This window comes from Triplophysa rosa, linkage group LG15 (genome assembly GCF_024868665.1).
Source record: "Triplophysa rosa linkage group LG15, Trosa_1v2, whole genome shotgun sequence".
In the NCBI taxonomy this organism is placed as follows: Eukaryota; Metazoa; Chordata; class Actinopteri; order Cypriniformes; family Nemacheilidae; genus Triplophysa; species Triplophysa rosa.
Window position 1 is genome coordinate 23,313,384 of NC_079904.1, and position 25,518 is coordinate 23,338,901.

The 25,518-nt window shown below is 41.9% G+C and overlaps 1 protein-coding gene across 1 annotated transcript in view; it reads right to left on the minus strand.

Annotated features, from left to right (window-relative positions):
- cdk19 (cyclin dependent kinase 19) overlaps positions 1–25,518 on the minus strand; it is a 51,763-nt gene that overhangs the window by 22,217 nt on the left and 4,028 nt on the right. Inside the window, exons 2-4 of the mRNA XM_057352607.1 lie at positions 23,286–23,361; positions 14,826–14,936; positions 14,324–14,464 (exon numbers count right to left, since the gene is read on the minus strand). Of these exons, the coding sequence (XP_057208590.1) occupies positions 14,324–14,464; positions 14,826–14,936; positions 23,286–23,361 (328 nt within the window). The remainder of the gene's footprint in view (positions 1–14,323; positions 14,465–14,825; positions 14,937–23,285; positions 23,362–25,518) is intronic.

Consider the following 25,518-nt stretch of genomic DNA (forward strand, 5'->3'; position numbering starts at 1 on the left):
CCCTATTATGTTTTAAAGGCAAATAGACCTGCATATCATCTGCGTAACAGTGAACCAGAATGCTGTGTTTCTTAGAAATAGACCCCAGTGGGAGCAATTAAACAATAAGTGAAAACAAAGTAGGGCCGAGGATTGAGCTGTGAGGCACACCCCAACTAAGAGGTGTTGATCCAGAACAGGGATGAAGAATCCTGGTCCTGAAGGGCCACTCTGTCCTGAAGTGTTTAAACTCTACAGGACAGTGCACCCCCAGGACCAGGACTCCCACCCTTGATTTAGAAGAACGGGTTCCAATATTTACTACCACACCCTCTGTCATATGTGGTGAAATCCAAGCTGGTGGTTCAATTTTTTTTCATTTTGATAAAATTGACAGATCTGGCCTTTAAAAATGCGTGTTTTTTCATGCAGGATCCAGAAAGTGATCATGCAGATTGCCGCAGGAGTGGTCTGACCTGTTTGTTAGAATTAAAAAAAACTGTTACACTTCCCAGAAGATCCACAGGTGGCACATCGACTTGTTTTAGGCCTCATTGTGCTTAGTTATTTAGCTGTAAATGGCAGATCATAATCCTACCTTTAAGATGTAGTATTCCAAATTGTATTTATGACATGATAAACCCGAGAAATTAATGATCTTATTGACACTACACTTTATTACTTAGGCCAAAAAATACCGGAACCGGACTTCCTTAACATTGATTTTGGTCGTCTTTTTTGGGCAGAAACACCCGATTGAATTGCATGAGCAAAAATCAGGTCAGTTTGGTGCAAGGCAAGAAACTTCCGACTTTTAGCTGGGTTCTTCTTTCTGTGCGGATATGTTTCGCGTCATAAGCTAAAGTTAAGAAAATGGTTTATGCAAACTATGTCATATCAAAGTAGCATAATAGCCTAATAATTTCACTGGAGCCATGCGAAACCTGTATTGGTTTCTTATTGCCACGATGCGGAAAACGCGGACAGAAGCGCGGAACGCAGACATAAAATGGAAAAACAGATTATGATATAAAGCTACATACAGTTATGTTAACAATTACTTAATTATGAATATCAATATTTAAAATTCAATGCATCAAAGACGGATAGACATTATTTGATGGCAGCATGAGCTGTAAATGCGTGAATGCATCTTGAGCACACAGAATAAAACGGAGATGAGAATGTCTCAGCTTCTAGGTTCAAAGAACTTTGAAGTTCTTTGATTAATGTTTGTCCTTGCAGAGTTTGCGCAGATTCCTCAGACAGAGTTATTCACAAACATTGAGCTGACTTTCATCTGAGCATAATGCTTGCATTTCCTCAAACGATGAAAATAAAAAAAAAATTAAAAAAAACTAACCCTCTCTGTTTCTCTCAACAGGTATTGTTCTGACTTTTGTTGAAACTAGTAACTTTGTATTAGCACCTATTGTATTATTGCTCCTGTATGACATATCGCTTTATTGCTCCCTGAACTCTCTGTAAGTCGCTTTGGATAAAAGCATCTGCTAAATGACTGAATGTAAATGTATATGTAAACAAGAACATGTAAAATAATCTTAATATCATAATCACTCGAGTGTTTAGCATATGTATGTTCTATAAATGAGCTAATATGGGCAGTCTGCTTTATTAGCGGCTTTTTCATTCGCTCTGCGCGAGATCAAATGCTTTCTTCTGTATGGCTGGATAACCATCTGTATTTAAAATACAGGATATAATGGCCATGTACACACTGTCATTTAGTATTTTTATTCGTTTTACATTTTACAACAGAAACAAAAAAACGAAACAAAACAAACTTCAAATGAAGGCTCTTATAAGCATTTAAATGCGTCATTAACAGCAAATAAACAACAATTCTAAAAACCAATGCCCACATATTCACATGGAAAAAGAAACAGATTTAACTTGGTCTTAACTTTGTGTCAATGGTCATGAAGTGATTCACACCTGGGACGAGACAGGCCCAACACCCAACTGGCTTGTCAGTGTGGAATAGGGCCAGTTCTAAACATTTGGAGGCCTTTGGGAAAATTGATTTTGGAGGCCCCTCACAGCACCCCCATCCCCTCCTGTCAGGAATGGAGAAGGCAGAACCCAAGCGCAGGCACCAGTGGTGTAAACAACGTGCGGGTAAAACTACAAAAACTGGGGAATACAATAATACATAATAAACAGGAACACTAAACTAAATAAACTAGACTAAGACAACACTTGACATACACTAGACTAGACTAGACTTAAATTTGACTGAGGAGCAAGATGGACACAATGTCTTCTTTCACGGCATGAATAATACAAAACGAACAAGCACAGGACAGCATTCCCTATTAAATAGGGAAACTAACAAGGGATAATAACAATGGGTAGGTGTGGGGAATCAGACACTGGTGGGAAGCTAACGAGGAAATGAGGGGGCGAGACAGGAGAACACATGGCACGACATGGGACTGTCATGACCCTGCCACAAGACTAGAAAAGCATGACAAGGTGAGGCAGGATCATGACACCTCCACCTTTAAGAATAAATAAAGTATTTTTTACATTGTAAAAATGTAACAATTTTAACAAGCTACTGATATTATTAAAAAGTTTGTTTCAATTTGAAATTGTTTCAAAATCAAATTTTAGGGCAGCCGGGATTATTATTTTTTTGTTATTTTTCTGCAACAATTTTACAGTAACACAGCCATCACTTTTCCTGGAGACTCGTGTAGGACACGGGGGACAAGACAGGGAGCCTCCAGGACGTAGCCACCGACACCGGGAATCCACCGTGGTGACGGTAGCTCGGAAGGCCTGAGGATGCCGGTACGGGCGGGATTCTGGGGAAACTTAGGGAATAGGCACAGGAGAAACTTGGGGACTGGTCCGTACAGCCCATATGCATGCCAGAGCCACGGCCACGATGGCCACAGCGGTAACCTCAGGGAACTCTGGAAGCCCGGACGGGACCGGCTCGGAACCCACTGGAAGGCCGGGCGGTACCGGCTGGAAACACACTGAGAGGCCGGGCGGGACCGGCTGGAAACACACTGGGAGGCCGGGCGGGACCGGCTGGAAACACACTGGGAGGCCGGGCGGGACCGGCTCGAAACACACTGGAAGGCCGGGCAGTACCGGCTGGAAACACACTGGGAGGCCGGGCGGGACCGGCTGGAAACACACTGGGATGCCGGGCGTGACCGGCTGGAAACACACTGGGAGACCGGGCGGGACCGGCTGGAAACACACTGGGAGGCCGGGCGGGACCGGCTGGAAACACACTGGGATGCCGGGCGTGACCGGCTGGAAACACACTGGGAGACCGGGCGGTACCGGCTGGAAACACACTGGGAGGCCGGGCGGGACCGGCTGGAAACACACTGGGAGGCCGGGCGGGACCGGCTGGAAACACACTGGGAGGCCGGGCGGGACCGACTCAAAACACACTGGAAGGCCAGGCAGGACCAGCTGCAAACACACTGGGAGGCCGGGCGGGACCGGCTAGAAACACACTGGGAGGCCGGGCGGGACCGGCTCGAAACACACTGGAATGCCGGGCGGTACCGGCTCGAAACACACTGGGAGGCTGGGCGGGACCTGCTCGAAACACGCTGGGAGGCCGGGCGGGACCGGCTCGGAACACACTGGAAGGCCGGATGGGACCGGCTCGGAACACACTGGGCAGCAGGCTCTGGCGGCTTGGCAGCGGGCTCTGAGAATCCTGGATTACTGCAGGCTTCTGTACCGGTGGAGGACCTCGGGGTGATCGTGAGGTGGGTCGCTCAACGCGTGCCTGGACGGGATCGGATGATGATCGATCTCATCCGGGATGGTCTTGCTCACACTGAGGTGAGATCCCATTATCCACCGGATGAGATCGATAAACTCCCCAACGGGTCTGTCCCTGAACTCGGGGCCCAGACACCAATGGGAGTCATCATCCAACCCCATCAAAAAACACGCATTTAGTGAGCGATCATCCCAACTCACCTCACGGCTCAGTACGAGGAAGTCCTCCACGTATCTCTCTAGAGGACGGCCGTCCTGGCTGAGATGGTACCTTAGATTGTCCTCTAGAGAGATGTTGAGCCGTAAGTAATCCATCATTATATAGGTCCAGTATTCTGTAATGTTCACTGATTACAGACTAATCCACGAGGAACAGGAGGTGAGTGAAAAAGGTTTAATAACAAAAAGGTGTAAAAATCCACAAAAACAAAGTAATCCAAACGGGTAGACATCTAAGGAAACAAACAGGGTAATCCAACGAACAGAAACATCCACGGGACAAACAGCGTAAATCCACACGAGTATAACATTAACCAAAGTTACATTACATTAATACTGGACCAAGAACACTGAAACAGGCAGGGTATAAATAATGTCCGGATAATGGGGTGCAGAAGTGAATGTCAATGAGGGACAGGTGAAAGTCATACGTCTTTGATGACACACATGTGTAGGCAAAAACAACGAGGGACAGGTGAGGAAGCGTGGCAAAATAACATCCCTGGGCAAAAACGGGGAAAACATGGACTCGGGACAGACAGGAATGTCACAAGTATACAGCATATTTAAAATGGGAAAAAGCACCATCATAAATAAATGACTAAAAATCAGTCAGCAGCAGGAAAGTGTTTATTCTCTTTATAGCCTACATTCAGAGACTGGACCAAACAAAACTTCTTTAGTCAAGAGCAGTTCATGATTTTGCATTTTGTTGTTTCATTAACATTGACGATAAAAACAGCAGCAGTTTTTAGTCTATACGTAAGGGATAATGTAATGCAGCCGGAGAATAAGCCTTGACAGTGTGATGAGGACATAACGCGAAGCGGAAGTTGTTCTTGTATCACACTGAAGGGGTTTATTCCGCAATAACAACAGTTACTTTAATTCACTGATCCGATATAGGGATACACATCCGACTGTTTATTTTCACTTAAGACATAACGGACTGTTTTTATGTGTTTTGACATAACCTTGCATTTCACAGTAACTTATATATAACTATATAAGACGCGATAGAGAACTTGCTTGTAGCCTTGTGCTGTATGAGAACTGGCATCTGTGCGCGCACTTCGAGTGGGAAATCGATAGAAAGTTTAAATGGGAAAACGTTTTAAAATGCGTAAAAATAACCATCTTTCGTAATGACAAACAACTCCAATGACTGTATAGGAGATATAAGGGGACATGCGCCGCGCTGCATGCTAGAACAGGTGCGCGCAGCCAAGACTCAAGTAGACTGCAGTGTATATGCTTTCGAAACACTCTTGCAGTAGTTTGATGTTATGTGCGTCGAAGTTGGAGACTCGTTACAGTTATGGAGGCCCCACCTCCTAGCCTGAGGCCTTAGACTACTGCCTATAAGTAGTGCCGGCCCTGATGTGGAATGTTGTGAAGCAGCTAAAACAAAGAATGTTTGAGTTGCGTGGGTTGCACCAACAAAGATTAGTCTTAATTCTACAATAAATAAAATGAAATTGAAAGTGATGTGAAGTGAGGCCAAGTATGGTGTTCCATACTTGGAAGTTGTGCTCTGCATTTAACCCATCCAAGTGCACACACACACCGTGAACACACACCCAGAGCAGTGAGCAGCCATTGCTGCGCCCCCCGGGGAGCAGTTGGGGGGGAACGGTGCCTTGCTCAAGGGTCTCACCTCAGCCGTGGTATTGAAGGTGGAGGAGAGCGCTGATCATTCACTCCCCCCACCTACAATCCCTGCTGCTACTGAGACTCCAACCGGCAACGTTTGGGTTACAGTCCGAGTCTCTAACCATTAGGCCACGACTGCCCCCAGGTTTACTTTATAAATATGTTGCACCTTCTTTTACAATAATCAGGGTTATATTTAGCCTGACATATTTAATTTCATTAGTGTACTAAAGCAATAATACGTAGCCAAAGCAAAGGTTTAGAAATAATGTTTTGAAATGCTCATTAAAATAAAATAAAATAAAATAAATAAAAGGTTTAAGGTAACCAGGTAACATTTTTTTAAGTTAAACCTTTTTTTTAAGTTGAGTCAACCAACCAATTTTTAAGTTCAACCAACCAATTTTAAAACAATTATACTCTTCCACATTTATGTTTAAGAAGCCCATGCTAATTTATAAAAAAAATCATTAGATCTCATGCACTTTTTTGATGGTATTCTAAGGCCTGGTTTCACAGACAAGGCAGCTGTTTCATGAACTGCTAAAACAAGTTTTAAAAACCAATTCTGCCTACATATTCACATGAAAAAAAATACAGATTTAACTTGGTCTTATCTTTGTGTCAATGGTCATGAAGTGATTCACACCTGGGACGATACATACCAACACCCAACTGGCCTGTCAGTGTGGAATGTTGTGAAGTGGCTAGAATGTGAGGACACCTAAGGATTAAGGGCCCTATCGTACACCCGGCGCAATGCGGCTCAAGGCGCAGCACAAGTGTTTTTGCTAGTTTCAGCCCGATGCAGTTCTCATTTTCCCGTCCAGCGCCAAGTTGTTTAAACAGAAAATGCATTTGCGCTCATTTGTGCACCCATGGGAGTACTGGTCAAAAAAGAGGTGTGCTCAGGCGCATTGTTGGCACGTTGCTATTTTGAGGAACTGAAAATAGACTGCGCCATAGACCAACTCAAACCTGGTCTAAAGTCAATGGCACAATATATATTTTTTGTTATTTACACTGCGTTCCAAATTATTATGCAAATGATATCTTTCTCTGGTTTTCCTAATTTGTCGATGCAAATGACAGTCAGTATAATTTTCAAGTAATCAACAGTTAGGGTACATTTGGAATTTTATTGAACAAACCTCCCACTGACAACAGTATTTATTTAAAAAATGAAAAACTCAAAATGCACTGTTCCAAATTATTATGCACAACAGAGTTTGAAAACATTTCATAGGTTGTAAAAAACTGAAAATGGTCATTTGTTGAATTTGCAGCATTAGGAGGTCATATTTACTGAAATCAAAAGCTATTTCAATCAAAAACATCCTAACAGGGCAAGTTACATGTTAACATAGGACCCCTTCTTTGATATCACCTTCACAATTCTTGCATCCATTGAACTTGTGAGTTTTTGGATAGTTTCTGATTGAATTTCTTTGCAGGATGTCAGAATAGCCTCCCAGAGCTGCTGTTTTGATGCTAACTGCCTCCCACCATCATAGATCTTTCGCTTGAGGATGCTCCAAAGGTTCTCAATAGGGTTGAGGTCAGGGGAGGATGGTGGCCACACCATGAGTTTCTCTCCTTTTATGCCCATAGCAGCCAATGACACAGAGGTATTCTTTGCAGCATGAGATGGTGCATTGTCATGCATGAAGATGATTTTGCTACGGAAGGCATGGTTCTTCTTTTTGTACCATGGAAGAAAGTGCTCAGTCAGAAACTCTACATACCTTGCAGAGTTCATTTTCACACCTTCAGGGACCCTAAAGGGGCCCACCAGCTGTCTCCCCATGATTCCAGCCCAAAACATGACTCCGCCACCTCCTTGCTGACGTCGCAGCCTTGTTGGGACATGGTGGCCATCCACCAACCATCCACTACTCCATCCATCTGGACCATCCAGGGTTGCACGGCACTCATCAGTAAACAAGACTGTTTGAAAATTAGTCTTCATGTATGTGTGGGCCCACTGCAACCGTTTCTGCTTGTGAGCATTGGTTAGGGGTGGCCGAATAGTAGGTTTATGCACAACTGCAAGCATCTGGAGGATCCTACACCTTGAGGTTTTCGGGACTCCCGAGGCACCAGCAGCTTCAAATACCTGTTTGCTGCTTTGCAATGGCATTTTTGCAGCTGCTCTCTTAATCCGATGAATTTGTCTGGAAGAAACCTTCCTCATTCTGCCTTTATCTGCACGAACCCTTCTGTGCTCTGAATCAGCCACAAATCTCTTCACAGTACGATGATCTCGCTTAAGTTTTCGTGAAATATCTAATGTTTTCATACCTTGTCCAAGACATTGCACTATTTGACGCTTTTCGGCAGCAGACAGATCCTTTTTCTTTCCCATATTGCTTGAAACCTGTGGCCTGCTTAATAATGTGGAACGTCCTTCTTAAGTAGTTTTCCTTTAATTGGGCTCACCTGGCAAACTACTTATCACAGGTGTCTGAGATTGATTTCAGTGATCCAAAGAGCACTGAGACACAATACCATCCATAAGTTTAATTGAACAATATAAAATTAAATGTTTACGACACTTAAATCCAATTTGCATAATAATTTGGAACGCAGTGTAAAGAGCGTGTTAGTAGAAATCGCGCCTCTGGTCCACAACGCGCTTTCACTTTACTTATTACACAGAGGGCAGGAGCAAGCAAACATGCCCAAAAAAAGGTTTACAATGTATAAGATCATTATTGTGTACATAAATATAAAAATCCGGCTTGGCCTGTAGGTGGTCTGCTTGCGCGCTTTAACCTCACGCACGAGCAGACGCGTTTCCATACTGGAGAAGTGTCCAGTCTTTCATCTTGCAAATTCCGCTGTGTAAATAGCGAATCCGCCATGGCGTGAGCGCAACTGTCTCTTAAAGGGAATGAGAGGTGAGACTCTGATTGGTTTACTGCATGTTACGCCAAAAAAAACACCCATTACTCATTTAGAGAATCAGGACAACCCGTTTAGACCATGCGCGCCGACCGTTTTCCCGTCGTTAAACTAGCAAAAGTGGATTCGGACACGCCCTGAGTGCACCTGCGCCGTTCGGTTTAGACCATGCGCTTAGATCGTTAAAATAGGGCCCTATTTTAAAAGAGTGGGTTGCACCAACAAAGATTAGTCTTAAATCTGCATTAAATAAAGGTTTACTTTATAAGAGAAAAAACTAGTACCTAGATTCAGCGGGCCCAGACGGGAGAGCGAGGCTAGAACGCTGCGCTTTTGTTTAAGAATCTAATTCCACACAACATTTACCAAGACTGTGTAGGTTCTATAAACTTTGATGGCTCAAAGGGGAAAAATGCTAATAAGTGCAGGTCTCGAACCAGCATCTGTCTGGTATGGGAGACGAATGACGAGGAGGCTAAAGGCCGAAGTATGGTCCGTCAGTTTGCATGACGCAATTTTCGTCATCAGAGGGGTCCGCGGTCGTCTGCACACACCGTCTGTGTGCAGCCCATTATTTGAGACCGCGCGGATGTGCCGCGTACAACAGCGCATGCGTGAAAAAAGTGCACTAGTCCACTAGGGGTCAACACACACACAGAAAGTGTGCAGTGTGCCGTTGTCGAAGAAGAATGATACAAAACCAACACGCTGAAACCAAGAACAGTAATCTAAGAAGCATATCCTTCTCCTTCAACCTGTTTGGTGTTGTTCTTGTTCTGTTGCTGTTTGCAATGGCGAAAACACTTCCTCAATCATTAATTTGCAGTGGGTCTGCGAAAGACACTGCCCTCTGACGGTATTGTTGTTTTTGCACTTAGATTTTTTGTGCTTCCGACGCCCATGATCCTAATTATTAGTAGTTGTTACTTAAAAGGACACATTTTCATTACAAAAATTATTTAAATTTTTCTTTAAAAACTTAAACTATGGACCTTGACAGTGAGGGGTGGGTCGTTCGAACCCCTCCCTGCCTACGGGCCTATATTGTCCAACTGCAACAAAATAATAACTCTTAGCACTTTAAGAAGTCAATAAAATGAAATACTCAAATGTATTTGTGTAAGCACTGTTTATTGAATTGCATGGTCAAACACGTAAAGAGAATTGTCCCGCAGATGCTATTTGAAGAATGCTGGTGAAGGATCATTTAGATTGGGCTGGTTATAAAACATACGTCACCCTCAAGGTGTTTATTTGAATGATAATGACCAGATGAGTGTACATTGACAGGCTTCCGACACGGCTACGAAGCAATAAATAAATAATGAACATGAAATATTGATTTGAGTTTCAATAACGTTCTCCTGTGAGAAGAAAAAAAGAGCGTAAAGTGAGAGAAGCGAAACTAGCACAGCTGCCTAGAACACAACCATTCAATAGACAGTCATTATAAAGCAGAGCGCGTGATTGATCCACACACATTAGTCATTGATGAGATTACATAAGAGTCAAGAGATTTTCCACTGGAGTTCATGACGATCCCTGTTTGTGTTTAGACACCATTAACACACATCAACACAGAACTCCAGTACTTCAGATTCAGAGCTTAGTCCCAATGACCGGCTTCATTACAGCAATATCACTGCATAAACATTTGACTTTCTCTTACTTTGACTGTAAAATGCTTTCTTACGTAAGAAGATTTGAGTACATGAATGGAAAATGTGGCTGATAATTTGAATGAAGCAAACAGGTCCTCTGGTATGTATGACGTGTAACCACAGCCCCCAAAACACACACACAATTATGAACACGCTCATCCTGAACTCTGAAACACCACAAAACATAAGAAATTATAATTAGTGTGAAACCAAGTACTTCATCCAAGTACTTAAAATGTTCCTTAACAAAAATAAAAACAAAGTGTGGTGTCACGCCTTGATTCACATTAATAATGATCATTATGATGTGTAATGTGATCATCTGTGTAAACAACAATAACAAATGACTTTTACTTGATCAAATAAATGAGAGCTGTACAGCCCTGCAGTCGACACGCCTGTTACAGCTTTTACAGCCTGTTATTTTAAAAACCTCAGTAAGTATTACTTTGATTTGTTGATGTTTGATCTGTTGATGCACCTACCAAATATTTAGAAATGAGCACCTCTATAACATTTCACTGTAAGTGCAAATAAATATTGAGGCTTTCTTATTTTACACCTTTCTGTAATAAATATTTAGTTTTCTATAGATAATATTTAGACTAAAGCTGCAATTCGTAACTTTTGCCTCTCTATCGCCATCTATGTTTGAAACATTCAATTGCAGCTTACTTTACGTACTTAACGTTAGTCAAATTACATAAAAACGTCTCGGTTACGACTGTAACCTCCGTTCCCTGATGGAGGGAACGAGACGTTGTGTTGAGAGACAGACTGGGGTTTGATCTTGAGAACCCTAACATCTCCGAGAGGAATTTAAAACGCCAATGGGCTTTGGTGAATGGCACACGCACACCAGTCCCCGCCCCGTGCATACGGGTATAAAAGGGAGGTTGCGGCGGCCATTCACTCGCCCTTTGGGCTGAGGAACCTGAGAGATATCTCCCGGTCGCTGAAGCAGGTCGGCGAAGCGTTGTGGCATGAAGACACAAAGTCTCGTTCCCTCCATCAGGGAACGGAGGTTACAGTCGTAACCGAGACGTTCCCCTTCAGTCGGTCTCTCGACGTTGTGGGGACCTATCTTTACACGTCACGGCGCTGAGTCATATCACGACCTCAAGCGGAGCGACACTGACTAGACTAGCGACTCACAAGTGAGCGCTACTGCGAGACGTAATCTTCCAGTGGAATGAGTACTTAGTAGCATACCCTGAGAGGCTCGTACCGACGGCCGTCACGGACGGTGGCGTTCGTCTCTATTAGCGAGATGCCGCCTGGCGCCGTAAGGAACACTGGGGAAGCACTGCTCTCCTCGTTGAAGAGTGTGTTACGGAGGCCACATCCTACCACAAGGAGAGGTTATATGTGGAGACAGCAACATGGTCTCACCGGTAGGGAGAACAACATGTGAAAAAATGGAAGTCACTACATATGGGGCAACAGTCCGAGTATAGGGGTCCACCTGAGCAGGGGCGACTCTACCAGTATTGGACTTGGTTCCAACAGACCGCTCCGCCCGGTCTGTTACCACAATTGGATGGATAGAATGCCTATACTTCGCCCTAAGGGGGGTGGGGGCCCCCCACCTTTCTTGGGCACTGTGACGTATGGGCTGTAAAACCCGGAAGACATCTCGGTTAGAAGGACGGGTTCGATCGCACCTTTCGCCAGATGGGCGGCAACCTCAGCCCAAAGCCTGGGAGCGTTCTCCCCTCGACCGAGGTGTGGAGAATTCCCCAAAACCTGGGCAGGCGCCTGGCGCCTGGATCACATAACCGAGACAGATCGTCCTCTCTAGGCAGCGAGAAGTTGTGTCGCCCGGCGCACCGTCGTATCGAGAGTGCTGCGGGGAAGCCCGGAGAGAGAAAAGCTCTTTTGAGAGAGAGTGGGCGCCCGGCCCTAAAAAGGGCCCGGCTTGGGTGGGGGACGTGGCAGGCGCATCCCGCTTCAACCCGCCGATGATGACCTAGCCGGGGGGGTCGGGCCCGCTATTACTCTCAATCCCCCTGGCTCATCCCGTCAGGGCCGCTCTGTCTCAGAGGAGGGTTCCCAACGGGGTAGAAGCCCTCTCCCGCGGGGCTCTGCATCTCTGGCGGGCCACCACGGGGGGGCAGGGCTACTGGGGGGCAGGCTGTGCTCGGGACCTCGACAACTGCTAGGTGGCCAGATCACGGCGGAGCAGTCTGCTTCTTTACCACGGAGAACGTCCATGGTGTCACCACACAGCACCTCTTGCAAGATGGGCGCATCTAGAAGGCAAGCCTTCAGAGCATCACTACGCAAGGTTGAGCCACAGATGTCTCCCTTGGACCACTATCGTGGATGTCGTCCGACCCAGAGCACCCTTTATGATCTTCGTCGCAAGAGGCGCGAGGCAGGTGGAGGTATGCAGCCAGGTCAGTCTTCCCATCAACCAGATCGTAACGCTTTGAGTTATGACCCGATGGATCGCCATAGCATTATGAACCTGATGGACCGCCATAGCGTGGGGGGCAGAGGCAGTTTAAACCACAGCATCGTAAGTCTTCGACGAGTGTCAAAGAGATTACATGCGCTGGAAGAGAGCCTTGGTCGACCCCTCCAAGTGGCAGCGTCTGTGGTGCACCGCGACTGCACATTCCACCTGGGAGACATCGACATATCCCTTAGCTGCCCCACCGTCCAGGGAAGTAACAGCTCCTGAGCCCGTCAGACAGGAATGTGCCGCGAACGGCATATTCCACGTCTTTGTGAGCTTCTCATGCACCTCCAGGTCAGCTGCGTGTTCCAGGGAGGGCGGGGCCACTGCAAGCACGGCCGTCACCTCTGCGTCGCCTTGTCTCGGGCTCGACCGCCCGGGGGCAGGAGCTCCAAGGGGTCTCCGCATCCAATGTCAGGAGGTAGCTGTCTGACGTTATGACAGAAAGTTCGTCCTCATCCCGTTGTCGAGTCTGCCTAGACAGTACACCGCCGCCCATCGGGGACGAGCCAGTTGAGCGTACCGGGGCACGGATAGTCCGCGAACCAAAACTGGCGGAGAATCCATGGGAATCCCCAATCACCCCTGCCGCTCAACAAAGCGATCGACCTCACCGAAGCGGCAGTCGACGCTCGGGAAGCAGACGGGGTTGTGGCTACATTCCGGAGAACGCAGCCAACCGTGACCGCAACACCTTAATCGACGAGCCCTGCCATTGCATGCTGGAACCCCAACATGCAATACAGGTGTAGTGCCCGTCGGACTCAGGGATGAGTCTGTCATACCCAAGAACACAGTTGTAAGACATGCCTGAAGACAGCGCAGACTGTGAGAGGAAATTTGCTCTTTTAGAAATATCTGCGGCTCACTGCCGAGACGCCCAGGGGAAGTCCGCTACCGAGAGGGAGAAATCCGCTGCTTCGCGTCGTAAATCCAGCAGTCTGGAAGGAGAATTCTCGGAGAGAAGAATCGCTTGACATGTACCGTCATGCAGGTTCCAAAGAAAAAAGGATGAGTGAATGGCCACCTCCACCTCCCTTTTATACCCGTATGCACGGGGCGGGAACTGGCGTGCGTGTGCCATTCGCCAAAGCCCATTGGTGTTTTAAATTCCTCTCGGAGATGATCTTGAGGTTCTCAAGATCAAACCCCAGTCTGTCTCTCAACACAACGTCGAGAGACCGACTGAAGGGGAACTGATATTACGAAATCATAGCCCACAGCACAAATTATAGACCGCTTTGGTAAATGTAAACACAGGTCCAAAAGAATTTCCTTTTTCATATTTTTTATTTTACACATATAATTAAGTCTTAAAAATGTTTAACATTTCGATTCAGTTTTAAACGTTCTCTTTAACCCAAAAACGTATGAATTGAAGCTTTAAATATTGCCGTTATAATTCTGCATTTTAAACATCACAATTACTTTTATTATTTACTCGTCATTTACGAATCAAAATGTCACAATCGTATTCATTATGCCCTCCTGCCTAAAATTAATGAGTTTCACATGTGATCGATTTGAATTTAAAACTGCCAATCTGCCAATCCGATGCTTACTATATGATAATACCCAAAACTCTGACTGCCCCCCCCAAAAGTTCACTTTGGGGCACGAGAGCTCTCGCAATGTGCCAGTTTAATCCAGTTCAGTCTGTACTCACCAGGTCTCTGTGCAGAACCCAGTTGGCATGCAGGTAATGGATCCCGTCTAATATCTGGTAGAGTAATGACTTCACCATTCCCCGCGGCAGCTGCATGGGCTTCTTGTTGGCCTTCGACGCCCGATGAAACTTTATGATGTGCTGGAACACAACACACAACAGAAAAATGCGAGTGTTTGCATGTGTGTCTGTGTGAATGATGGATTTTTCCCACCCATGCTAGGCCAAAATATGGACAAACCCAAACCATTGGGTTTAAACGAACCTTTACTGGATTGTTTTGGGTCAAGAACAGACTTTTTCTAGGTTAATTTAAACCAATGGTTGGATTTGTCCCAAACATGGGGTGAAACAACAAACACCAAATCATTTTTAGAGTGCAATAATAGATGAGTAGACTATGGGGAATGTTATAAAGACTAGAACATTAACCAACATATTCCGACCATACTGGTCAAAGCTGGTCACTGCAGCAGGGTTGTGTGTGTGTGTGTGTACGTACCCACAGATCATGCTCGGCATAGTCGAACAGAAGCCAAACTTTGCGGTCGCTGTGAGACAAAAATACTTTTTGCAAGGCGATGACATTCGGATGCTTCAGTTCTCTCAGTAACTGTAAAACACATTTACAATTCAAAAATGTCAATCATGCTGACAAACTCCGATGCATTGATTCTAGAATTGCCACAAAAGTAATGGTGGTGAGATTGCGATTTGCACCCAACGGCTCACTGCACCCCCTCCCTTTCGAAGCGCTACGGCAGCTGACACAGGACAAAGATGTCGTCATGTTTTTGCTTGTTTGCCGAAGGGGATAACTAATTTATGAAACGTGTTCTGTAGAGCAGTTTGTCCGTTTAGGGCTACTGTAGAAACAACATGCTGAACTCCATAAGATAATACAAATTATATTGCATTTCTGTCAATAGATCCTCTAAAAAACTACACACTTGACCTTTAAACAATATGACTCATAGACGGTTTCATCGGACGTACGCGCATGCCTGAAGTTAAGTTCTGGTCCGTGTTTATTTCTAATATAACTTTTAATTTTATAGTAATATTATATTGTTTTTAAAATTCAGATTTTATGTACTTTTTTTAGATTTCAGACTACACATGACCTTTAATGTTCCTGTAGCTCAATTGGTAGAACACTGAGCACAAAGGTCATAGGTTCAATACCCAAGGAACATACATAATGATAAAAATTTAAGTCAAACGTTGTACGTTTAAGCATGACTTGCTTTTGCACCAGTGACGTTAGGTTTAAGAGCGGGGTTAGGGGAGGGGCTTCAATATTGCTTTTTTCTAATAATTGTACATTTTTGTAAGATTCACATCGTACAAATTCATTCGAATTACTCACCTCGTAAAATAGTTACGAATTCCTGTGAGATCAGGTTGAAAATATAGCAAATAAATGTTGGCGTCACAACTAAAGCAAACTGAAGTAAAACAAAGTAAATTCTGATTTCATGTCATTTTTTCTAGTTTTCAGACTACAAATGGCCTGTTATGTACACAGTACAGTTATTTACAGCATCTTGCCATTCAAAGATCAACAAATTAAAGGTATTTGGGATAGTCTGGTGTCACTGTATATTACTATATTTACTATACTATATTAGTATATTACTCATTTTGAGAAATTTTGCATCGGGGACTGAATTTTTTCATGACACTGTAGATTAACAGGCGTATGAACAGACAGAGAAAGCGCTGTTGTTGTTTTTCTTTTGTGTTTAATGTTGTGTTTCATTATTAGCCCGTGCAAATAAAACCACTCCTAAAAACCAAAACCACAGGGTTCAGTCTTTTCAGACACAACTGATTTTTGACCTCCACACTACCTCTGTCATTGTATGTCATATTCAGCTGTCCATTACACTCCCTTTTCTTAGAATGAAGAGTTATGTACTATTCCACAGTCCTGCATTCATCTGTAAGCCAGCAAATATTTGTGTGCTGAAGGATTTTCAGAGCATTATCTCTGTCATTTACACAAACACACAAATATTTACGTGTTGCTAACACAAACATTCCTATTACTACTGGTTACAGATAAGGTTAAGGATTTAAACTAAATAAAAGAAGATATTATATCCATATGATTAAAATGATTAAAACAAAATGAACTTTGTTTCTTGTTTTAGACAGTAGGAAATGTTTTTCTCCGCAGAAGGTTTGCATTTGTTACATTTAGGGCTGTCAAACGATTAATCGCGATTAATCGCATCCAGAATAAAAGTCTGTGTTTACATGCATGTGTACTGTGCATATTCATATAAAGATGACTAAACATTTAAAATTATTGTAAATATAAATAAATACATGTAAATATTTCCTATATATGTATGTATTTATAAATACAAAATTAATATGCACAGTGCACAGACATTTATAATGTAAAAAAAAACGTTTATTCTGTATGCGATTAATCGCTTGGCAGCCCTACTAAGAAATGAGCTAATAAAATATTTCAAATCAATATTTAGTTTCCAATTATTTGCTCATGTGGCAAGTAGCAGTGCAATAAATCAATATTTTGCAATAACAATGAGCTAGATGTACATGTACATTATCTTTTACATAACAGCCCAAAAAATGCAGTAGCTCCTCACTGCAGAACGCGAGATCCAGGGGGCGAGGTTGGATGCAGATCTAGTCTCCACCTACTGCATTGTGATTAGTCGACACTGGATCCAGTCTCCTCCTATTGCATTGTGATTGGTCGACAGATTTCTGGAGTAGTTTTGCGTCATACTCGGGTCGTGGCTCTACCATTTCCATATTGAGTCGTAACTAAAGTTATTCTTTTGACGGAAAAACAATCTTGCTGAACACAAACTTTATTTATGCATTTTTAATAACATAGTGTATTAGATTTAGGGTAAGGGTTTGGGTTAGAGTAATTTTAATAATATTTTCTATTACATTTAGGTTTAGGGTAGGTTTAACATAACTGTGCTCATTGGCTGTTGTCACTATGACGACCGCGTCGACCACGCTTCAGACACGTCCTCCATCAACAGTTTACGCCCCATGTGAATCCAGCGTAACTCCCCAAACTTACATAAAGTGGGAGGAGCTGGATCTGGATCCAACCTCGCCCCCTGGATCTTGTGTTGTGCAATGACGACTGCAGTGAGGACCGACTTATTATGATGAGGCAATGATGAGAGAACTTTCATTTTGCAGTGAACTTTCATTAAATACTGTGTCACTAAAGTACATTTTTTCTAAATAAGCATACAAAATTAAACAAAATAAAACGCATAACAAAATGAGATCTCTTTAAAAATGTCTCCCGTAGATCAATGAGATCAAATTTGAGAGCTAATAGTAACTTTTGCTTAAGTCTCATTTGCGTCTCAGATGTTTCTCCTGAGAAAAAGATTCAGAAATGTGACAAATGTGTCTGTCATTAGAGTTTGAGAAGAGACGTCAACAATGTGTCAAACTGAGCTCAGATTTGTCAAGTCTGCAATCAAAAGTCAATATCAACTCAAACATTTCTCATCAAATTGACTCAAATCTACATTCATTCATCTCCATACTCTTCATGAGTTTCAACAATCACACTCTCATTTGTTTCTCTTTTTATTTCTCCTAAACAAGTTTAGAAGATAAAAGACTAAGTTGATCCTTAAATGAAACTCAAGTGAGAACTCCATCAAATCTCAAACTATGTAAGAGCAACATCTGAGCAATAAAATTCTCCTCCGGGACAGTAATGTGCCATGATGCTCATGAGCGTTGCCCCGGGCAGCGCATAAAACTGAGTGAAGCAGATCATCCGAGTGAATGTGATGCACCTGCGCTCACCTCTAGAGGACTAGAGCCCTGTATCTGGCCATCAGAAGAGAGATGAGACCTTCACTTACTCCCTCGGCCGTATAGTATCTAAATAAAGATGACTCCAGGGAAATCTACACAGCATGTCCGTCTTTCTTTTCCAAATTAAAGGCAAACGAGGAGAGACACACATTCATCTGCAGTCGACCATATTATATCCAGCCAATTTCCCTGTTCGGCCTATGGCATAATAATATCATTACTTGTTATATTTCGAGGGCGTATTTCTTGTTATTCAGTTGTCACATTAAGATGTTTAATGGAAGAATTGGGTCCAGTTTAGAATCACTGTCCTGCAGTACCTGCGTGAACAAAAGGCAGAAACAATGCCGTAAAAGCCGTGTAGTGATGAAACACAACTATAATAAATCGTAAATAATTTGGCTATGAAAACAAATATTGTTAGATGAGTCATTTTTGTTTGTTAGTAAATCAAAAACTAAGAAATAGGCCTACTATTTGTCTTTAGCTAAATCATGGATGAATGCAAGAGTCCTAATCACCAAACTTAAGGTCAGATGTGAGAATAGTGTTGTCTGCTTCTAAACGCAGTTTAAACTTGAAATTACTTCTCTCAAAACTATTAACACGATAAAACACAGCGCTTCAATAAACGTTTAAAACAGGTTGTGTGCACCTGACGTGCTCGTATTGCGGAGAAGCCTGTGTGTTTCTGTGCAGACACTAGCCGGGTTTCCATCCAAAGTTGCAAATCTATGTGCAAAATTGGAATATCGCATAAAACATTTGCGAATAAGCACCGTTTCCATCCAACTAGTCAACCGTCACTTCCTAATAAACTGCCACTAAATATCAGTAAGAGAAGCCACTGAATATAATAATTTTCATAATACTTGCGCAAGCAGACGATTACGAAACACAATAAATGCAGTGCTTTTGTGGATGCCTGCTGTTCGGGAAACACAGTCGTGAAAGTTCTAAACACTTGACAAATTTGCTCAGGCATTTAAGAATGACCATAACAACAATTTCTGATGCTGTGTAACAAGATCATTACTCTGGTTAGTCAGGTTACGCCGTCTCACAGTGACAGTGTGAAAATTTCAGATCACGGTTATCAAAATTATCGCGGTTTAATTAACATGTTCTGGAAAGTAAACCAAATTTAGTTTACCTGTAAATGTTGTTTGATTTACATCAAATAAATAATATTAATATTAATATTAGTCATGGCAGGTTGGGGGCATGAGGTAAAAGTTTCCTAGTTCAGATTAAACAACCTTAAGTGAGTAAATCAGATTTTCATATAAACAACACAATTGAGAAACAGGGTGTACTTTAGGACCAAGGAGAAAGCAGCATGACATCTGCGCTCATAGCAGAAGAAACAAGCTGAACGGAGTTTCAAACTCATCATATCACATCATTAAATAAAAAATGACTAGAAAAGTAGAAATGATGGGTCTGTATAAAGAAATACGAAGTCAACGTGTGACAGTATATCTAAATTTCCACAAACGTGCGGTAATACTAAGCGTTGGACGTTATTATCACGGTAAACCATTAAACTGGTAATCGTTACATCTCAACATGTTACGTGACTTTTTGGAGGAATTTATTAGACAAATGCATTTCCATCTCCTATTATTCCCATTAAAACTTTTCCAAAAAAACGAAAAACCACCTCAAGCGAGCGTAAATACTTTTTTGCGAATTAAGGGTTTTTTCATTCGAAATTTACGTATGGTTTTTATAGCATTACGTGGAATATGCAATAACGGGTTTTTCATTCGATCTGCGTGATCTTATTCCGAAATGGTTACAAAATCTAAATGCTAAAAAACTTTTCTCAAACTTTTGTACATCATATTACTGAAAAATTATTATAGCGTGCCTTTTGTATTTTTTTATTTATTTATCCTTTATTTAGCCAGGAAAATCCCATCGAGACTTTACAGTCTCTTCTTCTAACATAAAGTTACATCCACAATCAATTACAATACAAGAGAGTTAATAAAGGTAAGATCAAGCAAAACACGTACAAGACTCTTTTAAAACAGATTGCAGATGACATTTAAAAGTACCCAGAGATGGCAGAGACTCTAATTTGACAGTACTTTGCAGATCATTCCAAGCCCAGGGGGCATAAAAGGATAAAGCACATTTTCCAAATTCTGAGAGAACTTTTGGAACTTTTAAACGAATGCATGACTGAGATCTAGTATAGTAACTATTTGTGTAAGAGACTAAAAGATTTGAAATATAGGTGGGCAGCTTGCCTAAAAGTATTGCAGTATTACTCATTTTTACTTCGCAGCATTCCTTTATATTTTTTCATTAAGGTTGTGTAAATTTGCACCAAACAAGCCTGAACAAGCTTTTTTTGTTTTCATTTGACATTTTATATTTATATTATATTTAGCTTAATCTCGTTGGCCATTAGCCTGGCCTAGCATTTACCAATAACAAATATAAAAAAGTTTGTTTTAAAATTGATGTCTTTGTCATTTGCAAAAGGCAACAATATATGCTACAGAATAATCACCTAAAAAAGAGAGATTATTTAGGCACTAAATAAAGGAAGGCAGTAATAATAACAAATTGCATTTAGCCAGCTAAAAACACTGCAAGGAAATATCTTTCACAGTTATCAACCCTATTTTCACAACAACAATAAAATGCACATAACATTATATTGACGTACATTACGTCACGTGTCTTCATGGGATCCTCACGGGATGTGTGTGAACGCACGCACAGATTCCAGAAAATCACTGGCAGTGTGAATGAACAAAATCTAACGATCCCGGGACAAATTCCTGGACACATTTTCCGTGTATTTTCCAGGATCTCTGTGTGAAAGGGGCTCTACAGACAGATGTGAAAAGTAACCGATAGTAATGTCACCTTATATGAAGATACAAGATTTCTGCCCGAATGTGACAATACAGTAGATGCACATGCACAGAAATATGATCTTTGGACAGGATTATGAAAAATGACCAAACACATGAAGCAACGACGCACGCAACATGACGTGACATGCCTTTCATAGCACTGAAAAACAACAACGTCAGCACAATGTTTACCTTCCATTAGTCATGTGATAACAAAGGGACCGGTGTCATGTGATTTGGGGAGACAACAGTTGTGTGACTGTGATGGTAAAATGATCTTACTTAAGACTTTCAAATAAGGCAATGCAGCTTTACTGACAGCCAGTGGCGTATACAGGGGTGGGGCCATGGGGGCATGATTGAAAGATGATTGCCCCCGGTGTGCCCCCACCCCTCTAATTGCCTGCCAGGCTGTTGAACACAAATTCAAATCATAATAATCAGATTTTGTTTGTATAAGTAGCACGGTAAGTTTATCTACTTTTTACTGCACACAATATGTGCATGCTGTGAGCTACAGTGAACTCTTCATTTACAGAGAACGCGTTTTTTTCGGGTGGTGAAACTTTTCCATCATTTTTCTATGAAAGCATGTCCTAGACGGACGTGTTTGGCCATTCGCAAGCGTCGGCTGAACAGCAAAGGACTGTACCACAAGTATAGCAATTGCAAGTTCGCATTACATTATTTTAAAGGGGTCATATGACACGGCTAAAACTAATATTATCGTTTGTTTTAGATGTGATGCAATGTGTATACAGGATTTAAGGTTTAAAAACGCTGTATTTTCACACACCATGCATGTTTGTATCTCCTCTTTGCCCCGCCTCTCTGAAACACGCATATTTTTTACAAAGCTCATGGCTCTGAAAAGCGAGGTGTGCTATGATTAGCCAGTTCACCAGTGTGTCGAATACTGCAAGCGTGTGAGGGAAATGTAACGCCTCTAACCATATTTGGAACATCAGGTTCCTCTTCAATTGTACTGACAGGTACGCCCACCTTACTTGAGTAAACATTTGGGCGGTCTTAGTCCAATCACCAACTGACGTAGATTTGTGGGCGTGTGGTTACACGAGGCGTTTCAGGCAGGTCTGGGTTTTAATTGAGGCCCCACTTGTGCCCCCAGTGGAAAAAAATCCTAGAATCGCCCCTGCTGACAGCACACTTTTGAAATTAAAAGCTGTTAAAAAATAATACATTCAACTTCTTTGCATCACGTTGCTTTTGGCAATACACGCTGTTTCACAGCAGGTGAGTAAAAGGACTCGGAGCATGAAATCATGGAATTAAACAAGACCCTCCAAACCTTAAAATATATTTTTCTACTTTTCAGATTTCAGTTAAACCAATCTACCTTTTTATGTAACTGACTTGAAGAAAGAAATTAGATTGTAACTTGTAAGACTAGTCTAAGCAGTTTATGCAACCGGCCCAAATGCCTTCTGAAAGGCTTTCGTGACAGATTTAAATCCTGTCTGTCAAACCACTTCAGGAGGACGCATTCCAGACGAAATTGGACAAGTGTAAATGCATCTTGTCAGCGTTTTACTCCTCTTAGCAAGTTAGCCACGTCTCAGCTCAAGTTCATTGTTTTAAATATATAAACACAACGAACACGCTCACAATGAGAGAAACGCGAACACGACACTCATGCGTTGTCACTCGCGTTTTTCCCAACATGAAGCTCAGCGAAGATGAACAGATAATAACATAAATAAAGCTAATTGCATAGCTACTGCAAGGGAATTTCGGTGCTTGAAATTAGTTTATAATTTTCATAAACTTACAGCTCGTGATTGCTTTTCATCGCCAGACACCACAGGAACGCATCACTACGGCAAGTAACGTTAGGAGAAAACGGTGGGACTTGCGTTTTTGCCGAGTTCTTTTTTGTAAAAGGCAGACTGGAGAATGAATTAATACTGAATAATGTTTTTGCATTTTGCGAGAGAAAAGAATATATGATTCATATCCGTTTAAACCCTCCGAAGCTTAAAAAAGTTTCTAGATTATTTTAACAGATACCAAGCAAAATAGAGCCGAAATATAGCATCTAACTTGCACAGAATGTTAAATAAGTATGATTTCTTGTTGAATATTTAACATGTTTGTTTGTTTGTGGTGCCAGCTTACATGTTTTTACATATGCGGAACGACACCAAATGACTTTCTTTCGCAACCCAGCGGATGTTACGGGAATAATTCTTTAAAGCAGTGCTTAAAAATAAGTTTGTACAACTCACAGCGATTTCCCTGCAGGCAGACATGGAGATGCCAGTGCCTTCTATCTGTTTCAGGGCGTACTCCCTCTCATCTCTCCTGAAAAAAAAAACACACAGACACAACATTACTACACGAGGAGAAAACATCTCAACTCCTACATTAGAACATTACTGTACCCCTGCCACATCATTATTAATAAACACATTACGCTCTTTTTGTATGCATATTAGTTTTATGTCATTATTATGGATACTTATTGTTGATTTTAATATTATCAATATGAATAAATAATGCATACAACATTATGTTTCAATTTCAAATAAAGTATCAACACAGTTTAGTTCATCCCAGGTGAAAAAAGGTGCCGTAAAATACACTTTATTTACTTACACTTAGTAGACTTCATGTGTACTTCAAGTGCTCTATATTCACACATTACATTTGTACTTCTTATACTAAAAATACTTGATTCTGATAAAGTATAATACTTTTATTCACGGTGTCTCAAAGGAGCACAGTTGAGAACACTTAGATCTTCCTAAGTTTATCTTAAAACTTAAGACAATTTTTGTATTTTAAAGGTCCAGTGTATGAAATTTAGCGGCATCTGGTGGTGAGGTTGCAAATTGCAAACCAACAGCACTACGGTGGCTGACACAGGACTAAGATGTCGTCATTTTCGTAGGGCTGGAATATTTGGCCTAAAATTTAAATTTCGATTAATTGAACATTTACTCTCGATTACGAATATTGAACGATTTGTTTAGTTTTTTGCCCGGCGTAGTTCACTGACAAGGTTTGTAGTGTAAACATGCCCAATTTAAGGTGGGGTATTTTTTCTAATGAAACGTTTCTTATCTTATGTTATTTTAAAATAATCAAAGGAAATTTATTACATTTCGAACAATACACATCTTTGTGTTATTTTTTGGGAAAAATTTCCTCTGCAACTGAAGACAGGAGAACAAACTAGGGCTGGAACGATTCCTCGAGTAATTTGAATACAAAAAATCATTGAGGCCAATTCTTTGCCTAGAAGCTTCGTTTAATCCATTTAACTTCAGTACACGCAGCGCTTCCCCACGGACCATTATTACTGACGCACAGCCCGCTAAACTCTGGACATGTTATGTAAACACAGAAGAATAAATTACAGAAAAATATACAGAGGGCAAAGGTTTTAATTTCTGCTCTGACAACCGCGAGACACACACAGTGTGTGTGTGAGAGAATGGTGAGAGGACATTGTACTTGGTACGTTCCTTATCTTTAAACCGAATTTTTAGGACTTAAGCCAGCAAAGTGTATCCTGTCTGACTAGCGCGCATCCCATAATCTTTACAGTAAGTATTATATCCTAAGGCTGAAAGCGGTCTTTGTGGCTGTTTAAACACATGCGCACCTAACAGCAGGTGCATTAAACAGAGCTGCTAGTTTGTGTGAAGTGCGTTTGTCATTGTGCTTGTTTCTGTGTGACGTTAATCAATGGCGCATCGCTATTTTACTAAGTTGTAGTCTATTTTGCGAGTGAAACTCGTTTTCCGGCTGCATTAAGTCCATATAACTAGATGCAGACTTGTAGACGCCAAATCCTGTTATTTAAACACGCCATCTGGCTGTTCTGCGTGTCTGAGTGAATAAACATCAGTTTAACGTGCTACGTTACACGTGTGATTCTCATGGATTTGTCTGCGTCTGTGCTGTATGAGGACATGAACACATGAACTTCATCTCCAGAGTTGCTCTGAGGATTTATTTCAAGAACATTGATTTTACTGAGTGAAGCTATGTGAAGTGAAGCCATCAAACACACACTAAAAATAATCGTCTTCCGAAGACCTGCCAAAATAATAGTCAGTAAACTACAGTATTTTTATGTGGACAAATATATTACTATTTAATAGTAAAAGATAAAAAACTGAACTTTGAAAAATTAAACTAGTTTAGGTTAACTGAATGCATCATGCATAAGCTGAAGTTAGTTGTTTACCTTTGAAATTATTCTTTCTATTTATATTTATGTTTCTTATTAGGGGTCAAGCCCCAAAGCGGCGGAGACCCCTATGGTATCCGTAAGTTTTCTTCTTATTATTATTCTTCCGCCATGGAAGTCTATGGCAGCCCATAGAACCGTAAGCAGGAAAGTTAGTTATTTTGCACACAAATAGAGGGCAGTCCCAACATTATCCAGAGCAAATTTGGAGTCTCTAACTTAATCCCTCTAGCGCCACCAAGTCCAAAATTTCACATACA